The following is a 20,607-nucleotide window of genomic DNA, read 5'->3' as shown; positions in this document are numbered from 1 at the left end:
AACATTAGGAAGAAGATGGATTTTGATAGCCACAACTCCTTTATAGCTCTCTAAAGGACCAGTAGCTCCTGTGTGAACACAGACATGCGAAAACAACGCATGAAATAAGGTCCTTCCCGAATCTCAAGCGAAAGCGGAATGCTGCTGCTGCTACCCTGCATGTTCTTTAAGAGGTGCTGCAAAGGCCAGGCCCCACCTGGTCCAGGTAATACCTTTCCTTTTTCTTCCCCCAAAATACCTCTGGCCACTGAAAACACCCACTCTGAAGATCAAACCAAAATTAATGTTCCCATATGTGAGCCCAGAGAATAATACTCACCTGGGGAGCCTGAGGAAAAAGCAGACAACAAACAGTACAGCATTTCAGAAGTGAGATAAATGAGCAGCATTATACAGAAAAGCTTGTAGGAGGCAAATACACCTTCAGACCAAACCACCAAAGTAAATTCAATTTTAGAAGATAAAACTGACAGAAAAATAATTATGCAAAAGCAGTGCAAGAAGTGATAAACATAGGCAAGGGGTTGCCTTTAATTTTTATACATCAGGAAAGCACAGGGACTAGGATTTCCATCCCTTAACAAGTTCACCATAGAGTAAGATTTCAGAACAGGGAGAACACTCCTTGTTCTGAAGTTGTAATACACCTATTTTCAGACAGCAATTATGACTATGTCCAATTAATTTCAACAGCCTCTTCAAAGTTGATACTTTTCCTGGCATTGCAGGAAAAAAAAAGAGCATTCAAGTCTTCTTATTTGGAAAGAAAGAGCAAATATTTATTGCAGAAGTTCAGTTCATTGCAGAAGACTGCTACAAGGTAGCATGAGTGATTTACTGCTTTCATTATTCAAGTTAAATAAATCTCCTCCTTTCCCAGCTATTGAATATAGAGTTATGCTGGCAGAGTGGATTACATTTGATCTATGTACCATGACAAGTACTGAAAATTGTGGGCTTCATTGCTATATTCACCCACTCCTTCCTGAACATAAGAAGAAAGTGTCAATACATAGAGCAGCCTTTGCTCTGTTCCTTCAGCATAAGAAAGCACAAAGCTGCTCTGGAGATGTAATGAGTATACAGTCTGACACCATGGAAACTAAGAGAAACTCCTTTTAACTCTTTCAACTGACGTTCAGGGTGGGGCATGAGACAAAAATTTTCCTATTCATGAACATTTTATTTGCATATATCATAGTTTGACAGGCTTGCATTAATGCTAACCAAGGCTCTTTTTTTTCTTAATTTTAAAGTATATGGATGAAATCTTAATCAGTGGGGAAGCAAACGGCCTATCTGATTCAATCTGGTTTCTGTATCATTTGAAAACGAAAGTATTTAAACATACTGTAATTGCTTCAGAAGAGTGAGAAGACGAGTTTCCTGCATTGCTCAGCAGATGGGCATCTCTGATACCAACCCACAGTCTTTACTCTGGGTTTCCTTCACATAGTTTGGGAGGCTGATAAACATTGTCCAATTTCTTGTAGCATACTTAAGAGATTCTGCTCCTCACTGGGATTTCTGTTACCACTTTATCATAGCCCACTAGCCTACCCACACCACACCCAAACACAATCAAACCACCACAGAAAGAGAAAAATATGGAAAATGAAACACCACAGTTTTCAACCACTGCTCAAAGTACAATGAGTTGTCTTGTTTATTTTATAGCCTGCTTAATCAAAGGACTTCTCTTCAGTAGAACCAGGGAGACTCCTCATGCAAACAAAACCCTTAAGTTTACTTGCTGTAAGTTTAGCATTTTGACTCTAGGAAAAAAGAGCCTTGTTTTACACCATCACTCTAGCACCAGAGGTGTCACCACAACTACCACCTAAATCAGAAACCAAAGACTTGAGTTTCTAGCAAGTTTCGCCAGAAAATTTAGAAACAAAAACTACAATCATGAAGGAAAATTTTATTTGACTTGTAATGCCCACATCCTAAGATTAAAGGTATTAAAAACAAAATTAGCTGCAGAGGAAAAGAAAGAAGCAAAACAAGAACAGATTTGTACACCTTTAGGAAATCGAGAAAAAAATAGGCACAAATTTACATTCATTAGTTTCACATATGGCAGAGGAATGTTCTACTGAAGAGGGGTAAATAAAATCCTGCTTTCCCACCTCCTTGTATGAGACAGCACAACTCATGCTCTTCAAAGCCACGCTGATCTTGTGATACAAGAAGACAGATTTTTCCTCATAATTTTTTTATTAATGTATTTGTGCTTTAAAGATCATAAAGATCCTCCTAGAGCCATTTGGTGTAGTCTCTACATACATACTAAAGTACTGAGTATGTACTTTAACCACTGGCGAAGCTTGTTACAACCTCCACATAAAAACTGAAAGTCATGCATATTTGAAATTCTGTTTAAGCATCAGAAACTATTGAAGGATTTTATTTCATAGCTGCTAAGCCACTTTAAATCCCCATCAGTGTTAAAATCTTGCAAGTGTCAGCCCAGAATGATTTAACCCCTTGAGAATAAGGGTTCATTATAAAAAAGGCAAATATCTTATCTCTAGAGATTCTACCCGAATATGCATCTCATCTGCTACTAATACTGAAGAGTTTCCTTTGCTAAAACACAATCTGCTGGGGAAAGAAGGATTTTCTAGTGATCTCTTACGAAGCCAGAGGGCAGACAGTTTTTTCATCATAACGTTTTACTCTGCCCTGCAAAACAGATGAGTATGAGGTGGTTGCCATTTGGGCCAAGCCCTGCTCTGGATGGGATGGATCAGTGGAAGCAGCCTGAGCCCCTGCTCAGGGTTGCATCCAAAGCAGCTGAACACAGCAGGTACTGACCACCACCCCTCAGGTCAGGGAGAGCTTCTTCCACAGGAACAGCTCCTCTGAACCCCCTGATCTGAACAGTACCCTTCAGAGGCTGCAGCCACCCTTCTTCTGCCTTTCCTCTCAAGCTACACTGGGGGTGGGTAGGGAGAAAGAGCAGCAATGAGCTAGCAGGGGGGGCAGGGCACGTAGAGGAGTTTAACATCCTCCCTGTTAAAGAGAAAATCAGTTTGTCTCAGCTGACATTCTTGGCTTGTGCAGGAGCGAGTTAGTGTTGGTGGGCAGAGAGGGAGAACTCAACATTCAAGAAGCTGCAGATATTGTCGAGGAGGATTCCTCTTTACCTTCCCTGGGAAGGCAGCATACATACCCTGTTTGCAATAAGGGCTAAGGAAAAGCATAAAGCTGTAATAAAATGGTCATTCTTCCTTTTGATAGTTTAGGAATTTACAATTTCTAAGCTTAAAAAGCTGCAGTGCAAGTTAGTGTTTGCTTCACGGGGACCCTGTTTCAGTACGCTCTCCTGCAAGAATGTGCGAAGACCAAAGTCAGCAGCCAGTGTTCTTGTCTGTACACAAAGCAGGCAGGCTGCCCCAAGCACCGAGGCCAAAAGACACTCGAAGTAGTAAATAAATACACATAAAAACTCTAAAAATGAAAAATTAACAGCATTGATTGTTTAGAATTACAATCCCTCTTATTACATTAATCTTCACATTTTAGCATCTTTTTAACCACTCTACAAAGCTGCTGAAGTTACTCTTTCTTCTAAACCAGCCATACAAGAGCACAAAGAACTATAAACATTTTTTTTTGGCAAAGTAACTTGCTTTCAGAATATAACATACCTTGAATTCACAGTTTACATATAGCATGTATGTCCTGCTAATACAACATCTCTTTCTTCTCTCACTGCATGCTGCCAGGAGCAAGACACCTCAGAAACCTTTCCTAGTTTCAGTTGCTGTCTCTTAAATCATTCTCATAACAGTTTTTTTCATGCAGCCTCACTTGGGTCAGCTGCTCCTCACTTCTGCCTCAGCACTGTCTTGTTTATTGCATTAATCTAGTCTTCAGGATAAGCCACATCAGCCTGACGTGCTTGTAGAGCAACAGATGTTACGTGCTCCACACTTACCCTCTTGCAAGAATCTCAAGAGCATTTATCTACTCCTTTTATATCCTCCTGTTTACTTTTTCCCTGTTTACTTCCTTCCTGCTTTTGCCAGCAGAATCCACATTAGATATCTGAAGAGGAAGAAAGAAGACAGTTGTATTCTCCAAGCCCATGCACTGACTTTCCACTCACGTGGAAACTCCAGATTCTTACATTTTTTTTTTTCCCCCTTGCAAAAATATGGCTAGATAAGGCTTATGCCTTTTACCTGTAACAGACATGAGGGATAACTAATCAGTCTGGAGAAAAAAAAAAAAAAACAACAAACAGTGAAGCTTGTGTTTTTGTGAAAGTCCTCCTTTTCTCTCCCTGAAGACCTCCTCATTCTGAGGCTAGGACTTGGAGCTGTACGTGGACTGAAACAGGAGAAGGCCCAGGCTGGACCCTCAACCTTCATGTGTGACACTGCACTCACAGAGGACTCAGCAAATCACTGCAAACCTCACACAAAAGCCAGGACCGCCTCAGGTCCAGCACACTCCACTGCCGCTACCCTACACTAGTATCCAACTCAGAGCATGTCCCAAAGCAGCCAGATTTCAGGTGCTGGCTGGGCAGTCAGGATCACAGCATCTGAGAAGAGCCCGTCCCAGCACTACAAGGCCATACATAGACATGTGGTTGATCTATACCCAACACTACATTATGTTTCTTAGGATTGACAGACTGGAGTCACTTCCTCTCTGGCAGCTTGATCCCAGCTCTCCAGCTACCTGCACACATAACCCCTTTCGTACATCACATCCAACATCTACACCTCTTATTACCTTGTGCATAACAGGAACAGGCACCACGCTATACCGGTTCCCTCTGCTCGTGTACGCCCCACACCTCCTACCCAGCAAGAACTGCTGCTGGCTCATTCTGAAATACAGCAAGGCACTTTGATGGATGTTAAAGACTTTGTGCATGCACGGGCAGGATGAAAATCCACCCCCTCCTCACACTAGCTTGCCTTAGGGGCAAACAGACCTCAGCAATCTCCTAAGCAAGGATGACCACGGCACAGAGCCCGTCACCTGGCCTGCAAAGAGGAGCAACACAGAGGGAACAGACCAACTTCCTTAGAGCTTCAGACTGGTTATAAAAGTCTGCATTTTACTTCAGTGCTTTACAGAAGTATTTCTTCCTCCCTGGGAAAGAAATCTTTGCTAGTCACATTGCATGCATTAAAACACATAAGGTAAAAATCAGCAGTAATGTCTGTAGAAACACAGCACAGAAGAATGATAATAAAAATCCCAAAGCAAACAAAGCCTCCTTGAGAAGCTAAGGGTCAAGTGGAGAATTTACCAATGATGTTCCTGCTCCCACACACAATCGTAAACGTCAGGGATTTTCTCCCAGGAAACGCACAGGTGAAACGGGTACGTATGTTGCCCTATTCAAGAGAACTGGGCAAAAATCTGGGCCCAGGCAGTTTGTGGTTTATATGACACGTTAACAAAAATAATAATAAAAAGAACAGGAAGGTGGAACAAAGAAGAAATTCAAACCATAAGCTGGCAAGTGGTCCTGGATCCATCCCAGCAAACACTACTGGCTACAAAAAGCAGAAGGTCCCACCAGGTTGCTGTGTCAAGATAGTCTTTGCTGCCACCTGCATATTGCAGGTAGTTTTATCCATCTCTGTGAGGAAAAAGGTCCTTGTACAAAACTGTTTTCCTCCCCTGATTGACATCAGATTGATATCAGATGAGTTCCCCCAGCGGCTCATTTTCACCAGGAAGCACGCCGTTCATCGCAGGGGAAGTCTCGGTGCCCAGATAGCCCAAGAGGATCTCGCTGCGCCGCCGCGACAGCTGCAAAATGTCTTCTGCCAGTGACTGCACTGTTGTGTATCTCACGTTGTCCAAATCAAACATGTCCTTCAGATATTGTACTATCTGGTGCTGCAAAGACCAGGAAAGGTTTACAGTCAGGAGACCTCCTCCCACCTGCCAACAGCAGCTGCCTGGACTGCAGCAAGCAGAGAACCCCATAAGGAATTTTGCATGTCTGCCATCCAAAGATCTGCTTCAGGCTGGGTATTACATTTGTGGCCAGATCCCCTCACACCTCTGAAACAGGATAGCAGAGCTCCTGAAGTCAGGAGAGCAATGCTGATCATGGCAATATCCATGCAAACATGTAATGAATGCAACACAGCCTCTCATGATATCATCTACAAGACAAGAGGACTTCGGCTTTAAGATCAAATATGTAACTTGAAAGATCCCATGTACTATTAGACAAGATATTATTTCAGCATATGCACCCATAATCTTTTCCAATACTGATGGTATAAATTGATCTCATCACACATTTTGCTATCAGCTATGGTAAACTGTGCTGGGAACTTTTATCAATCTGAATTCAGCAACCTGCACCTCAAAACCCAGTGTTTTTCAGAAGGCTTTTGTACAGAGCCAAGTTTCTTAATGCCGTGTCAGTCACTAAAAGCACAGATCTACAGCTTTAAGCTAGAAGACAGCAGGAGTCCCACACAGATTAGGTACAGAAAAACGATCTTACCTTGAAGAAACTGCAGACTTCAGATAGCTGCTGCTTGGGCCCCAGAAAACCAAAGGCTAGAACAGGACTGACATGCTCCGATACGGAGTAGAAATGAGAGATAAAGCCATCTGGTACCTGCCACAGGGAAGGGAAGAATTGGTTGGTCTTGGTTCTCAGACAGAATTAGCAGCTTATTCCATATCAGCTACCGCATTCCCTGCCAGAAAGCGCCGTGCTTCAGTAACTGAAGTTTAAAGCTATTTAAGAACATCTCTTCCTGCAGAATTACATTTATCTTTCAGATGCCTTGAAGGATGACTAGAGCTTTCTATCTTCATGTTTCTAAACTACTATTTCAGGAGAAAAATAAATAGAAGAAGAAAATGAAAGGCAACCATCGGGCAGTCTTTATGGACTCTGGACTAAGCCAGGAAAGGACATGCAAATATCCAAGACAAAGCTACTGCATGACAGCACCAATACAGCCTCCTACGCTTTCAATTCTCTTTGTACCATCTCATGAGGCAAATCCAGTCCTACCAGCTGGCTGTGGGATAGGAGTTGAAAACTTGCCAGAGGCCACAGACCCTGTGGCAGAACGGGGCCTGTGAAGTTGCGGCTTCCTGTTCCCCAGGTTCCATGAACTCATCTGCTTCGATAGTTTAGAAAGCCACAGATTTAAGGGAAATGCATTAAGTAATAGCTAGTCAGCAATCAGCACTGGCAAGCGGAGAAGCCCGTGAGCCATTCATTGCGCTGCCAGCAGGGAAACTACAATTCAGGAGCAGCCCCTTGTTGCTTGGTGTCTGTGACCATTCTTACAGTATTCTGAGCAGGGAGAGGGAATACCAGACAGGCAACGTTGTCTTTTGAATCCTCACATTAAGAAAAAGGCAGAATAAACCCATACGGATTCAGTAAAACACTGAATGGCACTGGAGCAATGATGGCAGGACCCCAGCTCTCTAAAACATCACAAAGAATGCAATTCAGTTCAGTCTTATACCACTCAGATTTTGTATTTGTCAAGATCTAAGTGTTATCTTTTCAGCTTCAAATACATTAGACTCTTTCTCTTTTAATTAACTTTGCTTACCATCAAAAGCCTCCTTTTTGCTTTCAGAACTGACCAGCAGGCAGTTGCTAGAGCCTATGATTAATGAAAAGAGACCATCAGTTACTGGGATTACTTTTCAGAAAAAAAAAACACACAACAAAAAAAACAGTTTACCAACATGTTGCCATAACAATATCAAACAAGTGGCCCTTTGCTGCCAACAATTCTAAAATTACTGACAAAAATCTAAGTGAACTGGAAGCAGATTTGGCCACTCCAGACCTGCTCCTGAAAAGCTGAAGTGGTTTTGAAGATTGCCAATATGATCTGACATAGCTGCCAAACACCCCTGAATGCAGACTGTAAGCAGACAGCTGTTAAAAGGTGCCTCCCAACCATCATCTTCTCAGTCTATGAAATTAATCAGTCAAATATGCAGCTGGGGGCCAGAACTAGAGGAAAATGCTGCTATTTGAGTGTCTGCTGAGGTACCACCCAAACGAATGGCCAAGTGCTAAAAAAACACACAGGTTTTTCCCTGCATTTTGATCCTCTTATTCACAAAAATATGCGCTGTCATCTTTTAACATCTCCATGGCATCAGCGATAAAGGCAACTAGAAAAGTAAGTCTATTAGAGCCAACCAGATGCTTTTAAAATAAGGAAAGCTTTCCTGTAAACAATTTACATGTACCAGAAGACTGTTGTTTAGAGCTTCAGGAAGGCATGGTATTTCTGAAGAGAAAATTCAGCGCAGCCAGGACAGCTGAGGTCATACTCTTTTTCTAGCCTTGGCACTGCGATCTCGCACTCAGCGCAACGATTCCCCATTTAACGCACCGTCTCCTTGAAGCTGTCGGAGAGCCAGCGGTTGCGCAGCACAGCCAGCACGGAGGAGGGTGGGTTCTCCAGATCCTCAAAAGCATCCATGAGGATGAAGTCCAGCACAATATCAAAGAAACTCATGCATACCACCTGTCAGAGAGCAGAACAGTCTGTAAAGGAGACACGTTTAAAAAAAGATGGACTTTACTCTTTTGCTTCAAAGCAACTAAATGTAATGAGGTGAAGTTTCCCACCAAGGCAGAAGGACTGAACTGCGTACACTCAGTTCACAGTCTCCAGAGAGGGGTTGGCCAAGAGACTTATTAATCCTGTGTCCAGAAAAAGCCCGGTCAAAAGGCAAACAAATCTTACAGACCTACAGACAGTAGATTGTGCCCTCTAGAAGAAGTTGGGAATTTGAGTTGGGGTTTGGGTTTTTTTAACCACAGTAGTGCTGACATTGCTGAAGGCAAGATTTGCCATGAAGTTTAAACACCCCATCAGACAGTTTTGCCCCTGCCCTCCCCAAAAATGTATAATTGCAAAACAATCGCATTTCAGCAGCAGTTCTTCCACTCCTGAGCCATTTCTATATATTCATTATCCTCCAACTCCTCTGGAACTTTCTAGAGAGAACGTCGTTACCAACCCCTCTTCCCTCCAGCTCCTGCTGGGTGGTCGGCCAGGTCTCTTGCTTCAGTGCATAATGCAACATCTCCTCATAGCTTTCCAGAAAAGCTTTGGGATTCTGGGAAAGCAGAGAAACAAACCACTTCAGAAGGTACAACAGTTGTGGGCACATTTCACCAAAGTTTGATGACTATTTTGAGCTAACATCAACACCAATGCATGCAACTGGCTGAAGTTTTTAGCCAAAACACTCTTTGTGCAGAAAGAGAATTTATTTCTGGGAGGCATGGATGGCCCCAGGTTCAGCTGGGACTCAAAGCACCTATGCTGCTCCACTTTCTTCAAGGAAGTAGCTAGAGACACCTGTAAGCAAATCAAGCCAGTAAGGGACTAACGCTGTGCAAGCGACGATCTCCCTGTTTAGGGGATAACCAGTGACTAGAGCAGTGATCTGAGAGCTGCTATGGGGTTGACACAAAGGTCTGATTCTTTCCCCTTTCCTATATTCCTTCAGATGATGCCATTGCTGATGCACAGCCTGTACTCTCTGTTTGCTGCCGTAAGGCATAGTATCAAAGTGTGGACAGGAGCTGCACAGAGAGGTTCTTTCAAGAGAATTTGGTTAAACAAGATTAAAAGCACAGGCATTTTATTTCTCACAATAGTCACCAGCATACAGATCAAGTTTCTTTCTTACAAGACACTGGAAAAACTCTGAGTTGGGATGGAAGAATAAGCGTCCCTGTGCTTGCAAGACACAGATAAGTTGTTATACAAACGTCCTACCTTTTCAGCTTTTGTCATCAGTCCTATCACCATTTGCTTGCCAACCTCCCCAAAAAACAGTTGATTGCTTTCATCCTCCAGCAGCTCCTGCAAAGGGAACACAAGAAGCCTCCAGTGAGCACCTACGCCCACACGGATTCCGAGTTGGGAGAAAAAAAAAAAAGGGACATAAAGCAGTGCAATGCTGCATACACCAGTATCATTAACCTTTAATAAGATGGAGTCTAGAATCTAAACAAAACTGCTCTCCTCCATGAAGCAAGTTTAAAATTAGGCTGAAAGACTGGAAGAGGCAAGAATGGAGGCACGGGAGCCAGTGGTAGTGGGGCCAGGGCACAAAAGCTGCTGTTCAGGCTCTAGACACACAGTGCTAGGATGCAGATTGCAGTAAGGAGAAGGAAACCTCGCTCCCCCACTTCAGAGGTTTGAGTCCAGACCAATGACAAGCTTAAGTGGGAGTAGCAGCTCCTGGGCAGCTCTGAAATTACCAAACTTTCACTTCCAGAACTAAACCAGTGTCAGTGGCCATGTAACCAATGCTCAAGCTGGGCACGGGGACCAGGGGATCCTCTCCCTCTCCAAATCAAAGCGATCAGGACGGGATTACAGAGTTAAGCAAGGGGAGCTTGGGCTGCTGCTGCTTCTGCTTTTACTTGCTCTAGAGGGGGAAAGACTTCACCCCCCACAGGCAGAGGAGAACGTGCTGCTGGCAGCAATGCGCCATGGGAACCCAGGAGCCTCAAGCTGTTCTCACCTGGAAGGCCAGCCTGACACAATGCAGCTTCGCAAGGAAATCCTGGTCGCTGTAGCAGCCAAGGAGCTCTGTCCTAGAGGGAAAGGGTTGCATAAATTTCAGCTCTCCTGATGTCTGTGTTCCTAACAACTATGCTCCCCTAAAAAAAGTAATTCCCAGTCTGTGCCTAGGAGAAAGTAACAACTGTATTCCCTTTGCACAGCTCCCTGGGGGACCACAGCACCTCTGCAAAGGCTGTTACAGCACAGGACCATGCCAGCCAGCCAGCCAGAACAGGCACATTTCTCATTACTAATTTCCTGGGACAATTACCCTTTCTTAACATGTGTCCTAAAATCTGCGGCTAGTTCCCTGGGAATTCTGAACCAGCAGGAAGGATGCTAAGAGTTTCCAACCCCAAAGGTTTATTCTGGTTATAGGGCTGCTCAAGGCAAATGATGTGTTCGCACTGCTCAAAGGAGCCTCAACACAAGGACCCACAACTCCAGCTGGCACTTCACCTTAGCGTCCGGCACGCAACTTTCCCTTCTTTCACTAACTGCAGAGCTTCTTCATATGCCGCCACTGGCTTAGAGAGGTGGAATGGTATTTCCTCAAAGTGGAGGGAGTCAAAGAGCTGTAGAGGTGGCGAGAGGCATGGGAAGAAAAAAATGATCTTGTTAAATATTTGCAAATACTCAGAGACTGCACACAAGCAAGATGTGCTGCCTTCAGCTAGCAAACTTTTGTCAGTGCCAATTATTTCATGCAAAGATATTTCTTTTCCCACCAGTTTCAAAGCTGTCTCAGCTCTGACACAGCTCTAATCCCCTAAAATTTACACAACCAAGCCACGTTACATTAGATTTACAGTACTTTCCTAGCTGTTATGGCATGTTTTCTACCATAGATAAGGAAGATGACATGGAAATGCTGGTTGGAAAGGGCTGCACCATGCCCCTAATTAAACAGCTTTTCCCAACATCGATCATGAACCTCCCAGCTTGGGGCTGTTGCTCCATGTTTCACCATCTTCCTCAACCAAGATGTGTTTGGCTCCACTGCCTTTGTGGCTCCCCTCCAAGCAGCTGGACTGCAACACACAGCTGAAACTTAAAGTCACCTCTGCTGCAGAGAAGAAGGAGTCCTCGGAAATTGAGCTGTCTTCATCATCCGTCCGAAGCCGCAGTGACCCATCCGTCAACGGAAGCATTAAAGTCTTCTCTGGAGGAGAGGAAGAAGCTGCATGTGTTGGGAGTTTGTGGACTACCATTCCTCCTAACTCCCGTGCTCTCTCACCCCCACCCACAAACAGCATTTTGTCACTACTTCATTGCCTAGCTTACAGAAAAGACATAAAACCAGACAGAAACTGGTATTTTAATGCATTTCTAACCCAGCTCCCATACCCAGATCCAGCAGCATGCTGTCTGACGGGAGCGAAGACCCAAACTCTTCCTGGAGGTGGTAGGCTCGGTGCAAGAGGGACTCCAGCTTCTCGGCAAACTCCCTTTTCTGGGACTCCTCCTTGAATATACATAAATGCCACCTTTAGTTAGCCAGCTGGGCAGAGACAGATTGACAGCACAAATATGGAAGGGAATTTTCAGTAAAATGGGATTTACAGTTTGCAGATTAAATGATTTAAAGGGGAGAGGGGACTCATTAATCCTACAATGCAGCTAATAACGCAAGGAGAGGGAAGCTTCTGCGCAGCCTATTCAAACCCTCTGGCTTTTTAGCTTCACAATTTTGTTAAAAAAGGAAGAATGAACTTAAGAACTTTAACCTGCCATCCAGAAAAACAGGTATTTTAATGAGTTACAGATCACTTAATTCTCCTGACTTGTGACTTCAGCCTAATTTCAAGAGGGAGTCACATCAGAAAACCTGTGTTGAATACAACAGAGTATTCAGAACTGGATAACAGAGTAAGAGTCCTTGGATTAAGGTGCTGGGTATAAGCAAAGTTTGCTGTAAGCAGCACAGGAGGATAGGGGGAAAAAAAAAAGGGGGGCAGGGGGGCAGAAAAACAAGACTTACACAGCATCTTGCCTTCATGCCCCTGTGTCTGCATGAGTATCTTACCCAGAAGACAGAAGCATTAACAAGAAGCACAAAATCTATTTTGATAATAAATCAACTGGTTTTAAGTCAATTTTAGAAATACTATAGGACTCTTCAAGGAGAGACAACAACAAGGCAATCCAGATTTGACTTGGATAAATATTATCCAGCACAAAAGACAAATATCCCCCACACGTACTACACCAGGTCGTGTTTATAAGAGGCTGGGAACACTTTTTGCCAGCGAGAGCTCCTGGAGAGTTGGGAGTTTGGCTCCTTTCACAGTCCTGAGCTACAGCTGCTCTTTTTAGCTTTGTGGTTGTCACTGAGCCATTCTAGTTTGGATCTCCTCTTATCAGAGGGTCTTCCCTCCATAGTCCTCAAGTCCAAGACAGCAAGGCATTGTCCTAAAATACTGGTTCCTGTAGCTGTAGGCTGAACGAGTTACACACCTCCCTGCCCCACTTGCTCAGCGAGCAGCAGCATACTTAGCTCCTACCGAGTTACCACTTCGCTTTACTCATTAATACACACAGGCAGCTGGCCTCTGCTCCTCCACCCAGCTTCCTAGGAAAGTGATAGTGACCATCAAGATCTCCAGTTTCAAGTGTGTTAAAAAGTTACAGACACAACACTGCCAGGCAAAAAGCTGTTTCTTCCTTTCTGGCGCTGTATTTGTTACAGCCTTTTCCCACCGCAGCCTCTGCTACTGGAGGACTTGCATGACAGTGACTGACATGATGCTGGAAGCTGGGTAGAAAAAGCTGGGGAATGAGGGGGCGAGACTTATTAAAAAGAAAAAGAAATTAAAAACACCCACTCACATTGCATAAGGAAGCTGCAGATATAGACAGCTCTTAAACAGAGTCTGGTCCAACCCTGCCCTTAATTTGCTCTTCTTTTAACCTCCTACTAATTACTGCTTCCAGCACCCAGGCTGGCATTTCAGCACATTCCCCAGCTGGCAAATCAACGGAAAAGCGAGGACCTACCTCTGGGATGTTCTCAGACATGCTCTCTTGCTGTTTCTTGCTGTCCCAGGGCACAGGGGTGCTGGTACTAGCACTGTCCCTCTGCCTGATGGTCAGTGCCTGCTCCCACTTCTGCAGGGCCTCCTCAAACAGCTCCATCCCTGGTGACACAACCAAACACAAGCTGTGAGAGTCCCAGGCCATGTGGGAACAAAGCGATACAGCACAAGTCTTTGCTCACTCAGTCAATGCAGCAAAGAAGGAAGCCTCTCCCCAAATGATAAGAAAGAATAAATGTATTCTATTTCTTTCCCTTTTAAATATGGTTTAATTTGGATTAGAAGTTAAGAACATCCCCAAACTGGTTAAAGTGTCAGCTGTGTTACTTCCAAAATACTGTTCTCTGCACAAGGTGAGCCTGTTGCTCAAAGAACAGTATTTTGGAAGTAAATTATTCACTGAGAAAACAGAGAAATAGTTCTTTAGGAGAAGATGGGATTTTTATAACTAACAAGTGACCAAGTTTAAGTCAAGAATGGGAGAGCTTCCTGTTAGAGCTCTACATTGAACTGCTGAGGCTCTATGGCAGTTTACACTCTCTTTTTGCTCTCACAGTGATAAACAACCCTCCCAGAGCAACGTTACCCTCGTGCTTGTTCACCTTGGACGTAGAGGCTTTCTGCACTGGAATCACCAATGGCTCCAGCATCGCCCATTGCCTGGGCCTCCCACATCCCTGCTGGTGTTGGGCTTGAAGAGTTGACTGCTACCATCTGCAGGAAGGGAGCAGAGAGCAGCAAATGCCTTTTGAATTCTCTCCAAGGGTAGCAACATAAGACCACGCAAACACCACCACCAGTTAAATTTCAACGATAAGCCATTTCCCTTCCCCATCTTCGCCCTTGTGCTTCCCCGTATCAGTACTCTCTTGTCTGGGAAGGGGAAGGTATTAAGGGTTACTGGCCCGCTCCCACTTGGGTTCACACTAAGCTGTCAACAGCCACACAGTGCTGAGACGCAAGGTGAGAAGTCCTGCCCTTCTCCCCCCAGCACCACAGCGCTGTCTTTGAAAGCACAGAAAGTTGTGTGGGAAATACCTTCCCAACCAATTTACACTGAAGCTTCACTAGGAAATGGTGAGCTCTACAACGGTGAGTGCTGATGGAGGCGACAGCCTAAGAAAGCTCCAATGCAATCACTACAAAAGAGCAAGGATTTTGACAGAAAGTTCATGTCAGCCCCATCTGTCTGTACCAAAATCACGGGAAGTGGGGGCAAGCGGCCACAGTTCAAACGAAGGAACAGATTACCAGCAAAAATACAGCTGAGGACTTTGTCCAGAGGGATCCTCACTCTTCTCTTTGTAACCAAACCTACTCCTGGGAGGGCTGAACACCAAGATGCACACAGCAAATTATCAGCTTTCTCCAATTTCACACTAGCACATAAATGTCTTTTGAAGTCTGACCCAGTAGAGTGCTGAGTTCAACAGTCACTAGTGCTTTCATATGGCTTAGAAAAATGTCCAAATGGGAGCCTGATACTAGGAAAAAAGCTACAATAATCGTCTGACAGATCAGTTCTTGCCCTGCCTCCATTGATTAATCTCTGTGGAGTGTTAATAAATCACCTTGAGATCCAGAACTGCAAATCATCAGTTCACTGCTGCTGACTTATTTACTAGATGGCAAAGAAGAGCCCCAGAAAGCAGACAAGAGAGCTGGCAGAAACTGCAGCTGTGTGAAGGATGAGCTCTTTTCCCATCAAGTAACATGAAAGTAATGAGTACAGCGTCACAGACGCTCAGCTCCCACACAATGAAGGGGGTACGGGAACAGATCCCCCTCCGTGTGGATATCCCCACCCCTGCACCAGCAGTGGAAAAAGGAATTTAGACAGTTTTTTATCTAAACAGACTTCAGTGATACAAAACCCAGACGATATCTGTGGGAAGGGAGAAGCCGTGGGGGAATTAAATGGACGTGAGAGTCCTTGCAGAGGGAGGGAGGCTAGAGCTGGACACAGCTTGGTCTGCACTGAGACGTCCCAGCACATCCCAGTTACCCCGGGGGCATACTGGTGCAGGGCTCCTCTCCCAGCGCCGCACCAGCACTGCCGCCTGCTGGAGACACACTTTGGCCTGCACAGGTTTTTGGCAACTTTCTGGTGCTTTAACCATCCAAGACAAGCTAAAATACAGCGATGCCCGCACATACTGCAGGGTGCTGCTGGCCGACAGCTCCCTTCCGAAGGGTGATTTTTCCCTCTTCTTGCCCCAGCATTGCTAACCAGCCACCGAGCCCAGGCAGGTGACACCGAGGGGGTGTTTCGCAGTAAGTCACAGTGCGTGAAGCTGCAGGTTTGCTCGTGCTGCCTGCTGCTCCAGCACCAAGCGAGGCTTTGAGGAATGGGGATGTTAAACAGGTCTTAAAGCCACAAACGCTCCCCAGCACCTCTGCATTTGGTCTCACAAGAGGTGAATATAAGCAGTGATGGCTCCTGCCTGGTTAAGCCTGAATTACCTGTATTTATAGGCTGCTTTTGGCTTTGGAGGAGGTAGAACAACTAGGCTGTCTTCTCAACTAGCACTGTTTCCCGAACAGAGCTATCAGATTTTGGTAGTTAACTTGGTTTTAACAACCAAACAACCTGTGAGCTGCCCCAGCACAGGAGGGCTGTGCTGGCACAGGGGCTGCTGGGCCACCCAAACTCTCACCACAGAGGGAAGCAAACAAGCCCCCCATTGCTGTGAGACCCAGTGACAACCCAGCCTTGCTCCCTGAGGGGGTCACGGAGAGCCCCGAGGAACCACGGCCATGTCCCACACACAAGTCCCTCCTGCAGCCCCTTGTTGGCCAAAGAAGTGGGATGTACCCTGGGGCTCTTGAGCACAGGAAAATGCTGCTCTGATTTCACACAGGCAACTCCAGACAGTCACTGTGAGGTTAATATCAGAACCCACCCTACAATTACAGCAACCTGTTCTGCTCCAAAAGCTTTGGCGCTATCCGTCAGCCAGTACAAGCCCAAGGACTCAGTGATCTTGTTACAGGTAGGTACACTCACATCTCCCAGCCCTGCTTCTCCCAGCCCAGTTGAGAAGGTCCTTACCGAGGCGAGGCTGTGGGAGGAACTGGAATGTTTGCTGGGCTCGATGGAGGAAATTCCGCTGAGCGTGTCATTGCTCTTGCTGCCAGGACTCTGGACTCTCTTGCTGGAGTATCCTGTAGTTGGGAAGGTCACACAAAAACAGGATTTTAGACCCAGTTCACTGCAACAGGGAGGGGAACATTGCCCTGTCAAGTGGGACTGTGAATGGGCAAAGCAGTATCCAATACTTAGAAATGAGTGACAGATCTCCTGTGTGTTCTTTTTTGCTCTGAGACACTAAGAAAGCTGGTATCAGTGGGGATCTGAGGCTGAGGAATGAATATTTATTCACCACTTATGGATGGCAGGAGGCAAATAGAAAGCATCAAAAAGAAACTCCTCCAAATTCCCTCGGGCCAGACAGAGCACAGATGTCACTCCCTTGGTTATTGTTAAAAATGCTTAAAGATTTTCATACGTTTCACAGAACAAATGCTTAATCCCTAAAGTGTTTTGCTGATGCCCTGGGTCAGTCTTGCCCCAAAAATCAATACAATCAGGTGAAAAAGCTGCCCAAGGTCCAGGAGCTGCCGCAGAGCTGGACGGACACTCCCACCTCCCCAGCCTGGCCCAGGCCGCCCTCCCCTCCACCCCCCAACCTCGCTGACGCGGCTGCACGTGGGATCCCTGGGTCAGGCATCATATTGGCATCACCGAGATCAATACGCAACCAGGTCACCGTGTGCCCCAGATCGTTATTATCAGGGGAAGCACGGTGTAACGGGTCCACAGTCTCTCTGTTGGAAGGGGGATGGGAACTGCAAACCTTGGTGAAAACCTCAGTGTCACTTTTTTCCTCACAAGGGCTTTGAACTCAGGGTCCTTCCCCTTTCCTCTGCTAACCCTGTGTTCATGGCACTGTGCTTCAGGCTTCTAATTTCATTCTGCACCGATGCACTACACAAATGGCTTTGCTTTCCTCTCCCCCCAGCTGTCAGGAACTTCTCATCAGCCCCTGTACACCCTCTTTGCTCCCCCACAAAAGGTTTTTGGAGATTCTCCCTTTCTGCAAGGCCAACCTTTCTTCACAGAGGAGACCCTTCTGGTTGGCAAGATGGGCACTGTGATCCCTCCAGGCTTAAAGCCGCACTTCTCCGGAGCAATCTGCTTCTTTCGACGACGACGACGCTTCAGCTGATGAGCTGCAAGAGCCAACGCAACTGTCCCAAGAGCTGTAGCAAACAGCACCTTACGCAGGCCTGGAGAGAGCCGCAGCTGAGAGAAGACAGACTTTAAACACAAAAGATATGAAAGAGCAACAATGAAAAACCAATTCCAGCACCTTTTTTTTTTTTTTAAAGCAGTCTTAAACATAGGACACCTCAGCATTCCCCCTCCCACCCACAAAACAAAGCCCCTGCTACACAACTAAGACTTAGCAGCAGAGAAACTGCTGCACCATTCTGACAGAACCTAGAGAACTTGGTCTCGATTATCATTACCAAAACACACTGCAAAATTTGCACACAGCCTGTAACAGATGCAATCTGAGTTACCCAAATTCAGCTCTGAAACCCTGGTATGCAGCTGAACTTTACTGCCCCAAGTGTTGCATTATTACAAGTGTGAAATATATTAATAATCTTTAAAACAAAAGTCTTTTTTTAGTGCTTTTGAAGAAGAGAAAGGTCAAACCCAGATGTTCTCCCAGGGAGGGATGTGGGAAGCCCTTCTCTCTCCTCCCCAAGCCCACCCTGAGCACCTCTCTCCCACCATCCCAAACTCTCCATGCAATTCTTATGAACCCTCAAACCACCCAGGTCCCCCAGCATCGCCCCATCGTGCCTCTGCCCCTCACAACTAAAACAGACACTTCTCTCTCTACAGACAAACCCCAAAGAGAAAACCCAAGGAACCCAACAGAAAAGTCTTTCCTGCTTGTTGTACCTGCCCAAACGTTGTGTAAACAAACACAGGGATCTCTGCCACAGTCATTGCCAAGGCCTGGATGATGGACATTCCCTCTGTCCTTCTAAATGCCATGTCTGAACGAGGATTTTGGCACCTCCAGGAGCCACAAAGGGGAAGGGCACTTGCGGATGCTGTGTGAGCTGCTCACAAAGAAATCCAACTTTTTTCTGACATCTGGCTCAGAGTCCTGGGGTCGGCCTTCATCCAGCAATTCTCCTACAGGAAGAGGAGAAAAATCAGGTGAGTGAAAGGAACACATGACCTGTGCCTCCTTGTACTGCACTTCACAAACCACACACCAGGTCACTTGGAGCAATAATGCTGCTAGAGCCAAGCAGGCAGGAGATCTAAAGCATCTTCTCACCAACAGCAGCAATTTTTTTTGCTTGTCCTACCAGCCACGGGGTCAGATTCCCAAACTGCTCTACAGCAGCAGCATCCTTGGGCTCGACAGCTGCCAGAGATTTCTACCTGCACCAGAACTGGCTGCACACGGCTGGAGGGATTTTGTTTGCAGTCCCCATATAAAAAATAAAACCTATTACAAATAACCACACGTACACTTTCATTGGCAAAATTCTGACACACAGAAAACTGAGCAAGAGCAAAGACCTGCTCAGGAGTCACCAACCAAAGGGTGTTTGCTCAGGAAGTTTCAAAGCTGCTTGAGTTTACACAGAGTTTTGCTGGCCATGCTGGGAACTGGGGAGCAGGGATGAGCTCCACGTCAAGGACAGAGCTACAGAAGAATGTATTGAAACCAGGGGGGACTGTCTTTTAAACATCACAAAGTTGTAAACCCTTTGGTCCCGCTCCCTGCCAAGCCAGCCTTTGCAGCAACCCAGCCCTGCTGCAGCGAGGAGACGCTGCTCTTACCCTGCGTGCGGCCGTGCTCCGGCCACACCGGGCTCTGGCATCTCCCCACACCGACAAGCTAAACCCACCCGGGGTGTTACAGCCGCGTAACAACCCCCCATTCCTGCCTGACCCCAGAGCTGACAGCAACCTCACACCCCACAGCCCATGGGTTGCTGTAACCCCATCCAGGAGCCGACGTTTGGAAATAGTCTCAAGGTGGCGGGAGCCCGCAGGGACCAGACACGAGGGACGAACTCTCCCCACAAGGTTAAACGCAACGTTTTGGCCAGAGCAGAGATGAGGAGAGCAAAGTGCAAGAAATTTTGGGCACAGAAACCAGCCTGGGGGTTACTACACCTGGCCGGGGAGTACAAGGCAGCAGCAAGGCACCGGTGAAATCCCTCCAGCCGGGGCATCTCGCCACAGCCCTGCCTGCCGCGGCCTCTCGGGGCGAAGCGGTGAAGGAACCCCCGGGTGCGGGGGGGTAAAACCCACCGGCCAGGCAGGCCCCAGGCAGGGAGGTCGCCGCGGGACACCCCGTAACCAGCACTGCAGCAAGCTGGGGCCCTGCAGACGGGGCTCCCTGGAGCATCCCCACACCCCCTGCACCCCTGGGCACCCGCCATGCCCCTGCGCCCCGGGGTCCCTCAGGCCCCTCGCACCCCTGGAGCATCCCCTGGGCCTCCTGCACCCATACACCCCGGGGCACCACCCGCACCCCACGCACCCCCAAGCCTCCCGCACCCGTGCATCCCGGGGGCGTCCCGTACCCTCTGCACCCCGCTGCGTCCCCCCACCCTCAGGCCCAGTTCCACCCGGGGGTCCCCGTTTTCGATTCCCCCCCCACTCCCCCTCCAGCGATGGTGCAGCCCGGCCCGGCCCGGCCCCCGCGAGCGGGCGGGCGGCACCACTCACCGTGGCGGGGGGACGCGCGGCCCTACTCGGCGCCCTCTCCCCCCGCCGCGCGCCATGGCCGCGGAAGGGCAGCGTCTCCTTCCCTCGCGCCGCAGCCTACCCTGAGCGGGGGCGGGGCCGACGGCGGCGAGGCAGCACAACCGCTCCCCCCAGCGCCCCTCCAGCCAATAAGAGCGGCGAGCTGTCAGCCGGCGGACCAATCGAAGTGCTCCCCCGGGCCTGG

At 47.0% G+C, this 20,607-nt stretch overlaps 1 protein-coding gene across 1 annotated transcript; it reads right to left on the bottom strand.

The window, feature by feature from the left end:
- Positions 1–1,642: 1,642 nt before the first annotated feature.
- Positions 1,643–20,502, bottom strand: MIGA2 (mitoguardin 2). Its single transcript, XM_074891141.1, has 16 exons — positions 20,385–20,502; positions 18,588–18,827; positions 17,720–17,930; positions 16,662–16,774; positions 14,212–14,323; positions 13,572–13,711; positions 11,922–12,039; positions 11,636–11,736; positions 11,034–11,149; positions 10,534–10,606; positions 9,780–9,866; positions 9,013–9,111; positions 8,379–8,513; positions 7,578–7,631; positions 6,500–6,616; positions 1,643–5,877 (listed from the first exon to the last, which is right to left on the bottom strand). Exons 2-16 carry the CDS (start codon positions 18,681–18,683, stop codon positions 5,677–5,679), a joined length of 1,773 nt encoding a protein of 590 aa, XP_074747242.1. The 5' UTR covers positions 18,684–18,827; positions 20,385–20,502; the 3' UTR covers positions 1,643–5,676.
- Positions 20,503–20,607: the final 105 nt, after the last annotated feature.

This window comes from Strix uralensis, chromosome 21, assembly GCF_047716275.1.
Source record: "Strix uralensis isolate ZFMK-TIS-50842 chromosome 21, bStrUra1, whole genome shotgun sequence".
NCBI classification, from domain to species: Eukaryota; Metazoa; Chordata; class Aves; order Strigiformes; family Strigidae; genus Strix; species Strix uralensis.
This window is presented reverse-complemented; position numbering and strand designations above follow the sequence as displayed.